Source organism: Halyomorpha halys, unplaced genomic scaffold (assembly GCF_000696795.3).
Source record: "Halyomorpha halys isolate HHAL.00 unplaced genomic scaffold, Hhal_1.1 Scaffold145.1, whole genome shotgun sequence".
Classification (NCBI taxonomy): domain Eukaryota; kingdom Metazoa; phylum Arthropoda; class Insecta; order Hemiptera; family Pentatomidae; genus Halyomorpha; species Halyomorpha halys.
In genome coordinates this window covers 278,929-285,387 of record NW_027115461.1, presented here as the reverse complement: position 1 = coordinate 285,387, position 6,459 = coordinate 278,929, and the positions used below count along the sequence as shown (strand labels likewise).

The 6,459-nt window shown below is 27.8% G+C and overlaps 1 protein-coding gene across 2 annotated transcripts in view; it reads left to right on the top strand.

The window, feature by feature from the left end:
- LOC106678490 (glutamate receptor ionotropic, kainate 2) overlaps positions 1 to 6,459 on the top strand; it is a 33,586-nt gene that overhangs the window by 5,436 nt on the left and 21,691 nt on the right. For both annotated transcript variants that reach the window (XM_014417016.3, XM_014417015.3), the window contains exons 3-5: positions 1,368 to 1,552; positions 3,159 to 3,331; positions 4,295 to 4,436. In XM_014417016.3, coding sequence (XP_014272502.1) covers positions 1,368 to 1,552; positions 3,159 to 3,331; positions 4,295 to 4,436 — 500 coding nt within the window. The remainder of the gene's footprint in view (positions 1 to 1,367; positions 1,553 to 3,158; positions 3,332 to 4,294; positions 4,437 to 6,459) is intronic.

The following is a 6,459-nucleotide window of genomic DNA, read 5'->3' as shown; positions in this document are numbered from 1 at the left end:
TTATTTATCTATAAATGGTTTTTATTTTTATGTATCGTTTCAGTATTGTTCATTGTTGTATTGAACCAAAAAAGCAAGCTAACCAATTTTCATCAGTCAAATATGAAGTAAAAATATGTTATTCAAAATAAAGAAGATGGTGGCACGCGTCTTTTCCAAAGTTCCTTGAATCGTGGCCATGTTGAGCAGATTCAAATATTTTTAACTTCCCATCATAATTATAGTTACAGTAAATTTAAGAAAAAATAGATTTCAAGAATAAGTGTTAAAGAATAATATTCATAAAGAAAATCACAAGCAAAAACTCAAAACCGTAGTGCTACAATCGATGTTGAGAACAAAAACTTAGAAGGGGAAGGAACAAAGCTTAGTTTTTAGATCACTTCTTGATTAGGCACTGGAGAAGGACTTGTCTCTCTCAGTGGGACATCTAGAAAAAGAAGACATCAAAGGAACATCCAAGAAGAAAAAGATACTGTTCGTTTGAATCACTTGTGGATGAGGTCTGATGAAAAGAGTGAGAGAACCAATGTTTTGTTTATAGTCAGTGTTTGTGAGATAAAGACAAAGAAAAAATCATTCATCAAAGAAGAGCATAAATTGGTTAATGTTGTACAAAATGGAATTTAAGTATATTTGTAAAGGTAGTTAGTAATTTAGTTGAGTGTTCTGATTTCCTCGAAAAACACGCCCTGAGATTAAGGTTCTATCATGTTATAAATTTAAAATTAAATTCTCCTGTTTAATATTAAAGTTTTCATTTGAACCTAAGCTATACTTTAGATATGAGAATAAGAAAAAAATATATAATTTCCTTTTTATTTACTTTAAATAAATTTTTGAATGTTACAATATACAATATATGTAAGTTATAAATATATGCCTTATTTAAAAACAACAAAGTTGTTCTGGCCTACTTCATTGGGTTGCCTAGCTACACAACATACTTATTCAAATCTAATCAGGCAATTTTTTTTAAATTTTACAACATATAGGCATAATAAGTAAACAATATACAATAATAGTATATGACTTTTCTTTTTTTTTTTCATTGCTTTGGTTCTTTTATCTTTTTTTTTTCTTCTTTCTATACTTTATTTATTTTATTTTTTTTATCTCTCTTTTTTCTTTTTCTTCATTTTCTATCCTTTTTTTTCTTTTTCATATTTTCTCTTTCTACCCAATGTGACTTTCCTCTTTTTTTTTTCTTATAAATTATTGTAAATAAAACCTACAAATAAATTAATGTATAAATACATTTTTATTGAAAGGAATAAAATATATTTAACATTGAGGCATCCTAAATATAATACTGAAATTAAATTTATTACTAATATTGATTATTATGAATTTACTCATTTGAGCAGTCTGTGACCTGGCGAGTGAGGGTATCGGTGCAATCTTCGGCCTGCACTCACCAGAGGCCGTTGGCATCACGGAATCCCTCTGCGACGCTATGGATATCCCGTTGATCAAGACTTTCTGGGATGTCTCTGCAATGCCAATGAAATCAGCAATCAATTTATATCCTGATCCAAAAATCTTATCTAAGGTAATGCTTGAATAATTAATTTTAAAAAAAAGCAAGATTTTAATTAAATTGATGTTTAATTTTGTAAATAATTATACCAATTCAAAGAAAAAATCCAACCCTTCTTACTTCTTAAATCTTTATTATAAAAAAACATTTAACAGCTCATCTTCAACCTACAATAATATATAATTCACTAGCAGACCAAGTAATGCTTCCGTTTTGCTACTTTTGAGGATGTATATACATTTATTGAACACTATTAAAACTTTGATATCCATTAATATTTAAATGAGGTGATAAGACGGTAACTGTGGTAACAAAAATATTAACAGCTAACTTCACTGTATAATTGTTATTATAATTACAATTTAGTTGTTTTTTTCCTATTCTTTTAGATAATTTGATTATCTATGATATTGTCATGTATATACTACATCAAATATAAACAGTGGTTTCAGACAATCCTAAAAACGAATATGATTTGTTTTTTCCTAAAAACAAAATAGGGCAAAAGAGGAGACATTCAGCTTTACAAAAGTTGTATTAATACAGGAATTAGTTAAAATGCAGAAGAGTTATAAACGATTATATGAACAATGGTCACAGGAATAAAAAAAAATCTTTCAAGTAAATCAAGATGAAAAATTTCTTTGTAAAATAGTATTTGAGGGTTTCAGAGCAGACTAAAAACAAATATGATTTGCTTTTTCCTAACAAAAATTGTATTGACCTACTACTGAAATCCTCATCATACATATATTTTAAATTTTTAGTAAATAAAAAATCATTTAATGTTATCAATAATATTTTTTAATGAAGTGTAGATAGTTGACTGTAGATTACTAATTGGAGAAGATGATCGGGCCTGCGGTCAGCAAAAAAACATAAATAAATAATTTTTTGTTTATTTATGTTGTTTTTCTTACCGATCATCTTCTCCTATTAATAATATTTTTCTCTTATTCTTCAGAAAGAGACAAATCGATTAGTAAATAATAACCATAAAAAATAATATTTACTTGAGCTAGGCCCCAAAAATGCTTAATTGATCAGTTCTAACATAGAATAGCCATATTTCCCAAATAACCTGGAATTCCTTCTCGATTCTTAAACATATTTTATGTATATAATTATTATGATAGTTTTATTTAGTTTTGTTTAATATCTTATAATGTAGCCATATAAATGCTGTTGAAATTTTCCAATTTGTTATTCTTAGAGGACCAAGAGTCCCAGAATAAAAATTGATTTTTCGTTTCACAATTTAAATTCATAATAAAATGTATGAGCACAGTTTTTAAAACTGAAAAATGTTCATCATTTAGTAAAATAATTGTAATGAAAACACTTACACCATTAGCTGAAATGGCAATGTAATCTAAGACATACAGATGGTAAAATTTCGTTTTAAATTCAAAATTAAGTAAATCAATTCAATATTTTTAAAATGTTAATATAACAATACATTAGTATCATAATTTTAAACCAATAAAATAAATTTAAAGAATAAATAATGAAAAAGTAACTGTATAAAGTATGATATTTTATTGATATTTTTCAAATCATTTAATTTTGGTTGATTTAAATCTTGGACTAAATATTTTATTTTAAAATATATTTTTAGGCCTTAGTAGATGTAATTAAAGATATGGATTGGACCAGCTATGCAATTTTATATGATTCCGATTTTGGTCTACTTCGCCTCCAAGAACTGCTCAAGTCGCACAAAAGAGCTTATACGACAGAAGGACATGTTCCATTTACAGTTTGGCAACTTGAGCCGGAAGGAGATGTCAGGTATATTAAATTTGAAGTTTTAGCAATTATTTAATGAGCTACTGCGAGGGAGTCTTTCACAATGTAGAACAGGCTTTTGATCGAATCTGCCACCCAAGACTGCTTTACAAACTCTGTAAATTTCTACCCACTACATACTTTCTTATTACCTGTTCCTATTTCACTGAGAAATTATTAATTGCATCCCAAACTCTCATTTCTCACATCACAACCCTTGAAGAATCCTTAAAAATCCTACAAATCACTTTTACTCTTTGTCCTAAACCTACAGACTGCTCCACAGTATCCTTTGATAATATTCCACTTATCCTTGTTGAACACATCTGCTATCTAGTACTAAATCTGGACTGAACTCGGAACCTTTATACAAGACCGAAAATATGAGAAACTGCTTGTTGATTCCAGCTCTTACAACACATACAGGCAAATAGTCTAAACTTCCAATCAATTATATAAGATTGATTTACATTATTATTAGGACCTACTGAGTTGAGCTTTGGGTGTCCCCTAAAAATATAAAAATGTTGAAATAATATTGAAGTCCTACCAATGAATATTTTTTTCAAAAATACATCTTGTCAATATACCTTAACTTCATTTACTTGTAATTTTATTTTAAATACAATTGGAATTATAAAAAAAATAAATAAATTAATTAATGAGTAATTTAAAAGTAACATAGAAAGAAGTCTTTAAAAAGTGAAAAAACTTCAGATTCACATTTAAAATTTTTACTTGAAAATTTTCTTTAAAGAATGATCATTAATGAGCACAAATGAAAGTAACAAGTACAATCCTTTAAAGCTTATTCTTACAGTTCTCCCGTATCTTGGTTTATCTCTTACCAATTTACTAACCAGTTCTTTATCCAATCCAAAGAGGCATTATCCTAGCTAGAAAGCCAAGATTTATATCCTAAATTTTTTTAATCTTCTTGTTTTTGAATATGTTATTTTTTTCTAGGCCTTTATTAAAGCAGATACAAAAAACTTCTGAAACGCGCATTGTTTTGGACTGTGCAACAGAAAGAATCATCGAAGTGTTAAAGCAAGCGAAACAAGTCAAAATGCTTGGAGATTACCACAGTTATGTTTTAACTTCTTTGGTAATCAATATTTGTTTTATGGGCAGTGCAACCGTTTTTTGATGATCAAAACGAACTTCGCTTACCTTCAAGTTCTTATATATTATAAAGTATTGATACTACCATCATCAAGGTTTCTACATAGCAGCATTTTCTGTACATATTATCCTCTAAACATTTTTTTTGAGTGGGTGATAGAATTACTAATGTAAAATTGGAGTAATGAATACTGAAATAATACTTATTAGAAGTAATACACATATGGTAAAATACAAAGAAAGGGTGGTGAAGTAAATGAGGTATAGGTAGGTGCAATAACAGATAAAGGGAGGATAGGTGAATGGATAAGTAAATAAATGAAAAGAGATAATAGAAGAAAAATAAAAAAGCTCAGATGTGTAAGATTATAACAAAGTAATTTAATGATTAGAACGGGAATAGGAGGGAAGAGACCAATTAAATAAGATAAATAAAAGTTAAAAGAGTATATAAACAAAGAACATTAAAAATATATTTCAATATTCATAAAATTATTAAAATTAAAATAAATGGAATTTGATATTTTATAACAATTAAGTTATAATATCTTGGGTATATCATGGGTATAATATCATATCTTGGGTTCAAATTAAAAACTTTAATATTAAATAGATAATAGAATTTTATAACATAATAGACTCTTTTCTCAGGGCGGGTTTCTAGGCAATCAGAAACAGACTATTTACTACTTATAACACTTAAACTTAATTTGTAGCTATTTTATATTAAATTCTAGTTAGAAACAAAACTAACCAATTATACAATCTTCCTTTGATGATTGATGATTCTTGATATCTTCTTTTCTATAATGCTATGTCCGACTGTCAACAATGGATTCCAGTCCTTCCCAAAAAAGCTATGTCTAACTCTTAACAATGGCTTCCTGTCTTCCTCACTTCCAGAAGATGTCTTCTCACCAGGTGATCCACCAAAAAAGAATTCTTTTTTTTTCGTGGATGACTTTCCGATGTCTCCTTTTTCAAGATGTCCAAGAGATGATGAGGACTTCTTCATCCAGGAAACATCATGTCCAGCCCGTGCCTAAGCAACGAATGATCCAAAAACCAAGTTTTCCTCCTTCTCCTTCTCTAGGTGTTAGTTCTCAACATCGATTGTAGCACTATGGTTTTGAGTTTTTTCTTATGATTTCCTTTATGAATAATTTTCTCTAATACTTATTCTTAACTTCTATTTTTTCTTAAATGAACTGTAATTTCAATTATGATGGCAAGTTAAAATAAAGTTTTTAAAATATTTGAATCTGCTCAACATCGCCGCGATTCAACAATCTTTTTGCAGGACTCACGCCACTATCTTGGCTTTGCAGGATATTGTTTGTGACTGCATATTTTACTGATGAAAATTGGTTAGCTTGCTTTTCAGTTTAATACTACAAATAAACGTGTCGAAATGATAAATCTCATTAATCTCAAACCTACTAAAAATCATTTATATATAAAAAATAAATATTTACTCATAAAAGAGGATATTATACTAAAAATAAGTTATTATAAAAAATAACGATTTACTCATAAAAGAGCATATTAGAATATATAGCCTAGGGAGTAAAATAATTACATAATAGTAAAAACCATGAGTCATATTGAATGATGATATCATGAGAAACATATTGAATGATACAATAAATTGAGAGGTAATGAAACTGATAGAGATGTGGAGCAAGAAAAGGAGGAGAGGATGTAAAAAGATTAAATAAAAAATAAATTAAAGAAAATCAATATAAAATAGAGAAGAGAATAGTGTTGTAGGCGTAAGAAATTGTTTTGAATTATCAAGTTTTAAAAGACAAAAAAAAAAGTTATTTTCATGCACTGCAAAGGGAGAGAGAGCTTTATTTACGCAGTCTGTTCTTTCTAACAATTTTTTACGAATAAAATTACTTTATAAAAAAGTTATCCATTAACCGTTTCTTATGAATTATAAAATATCTCACATATATAATAAAATTTTAAATCAATAAAGTTTCAGAAATAATAAAATTATT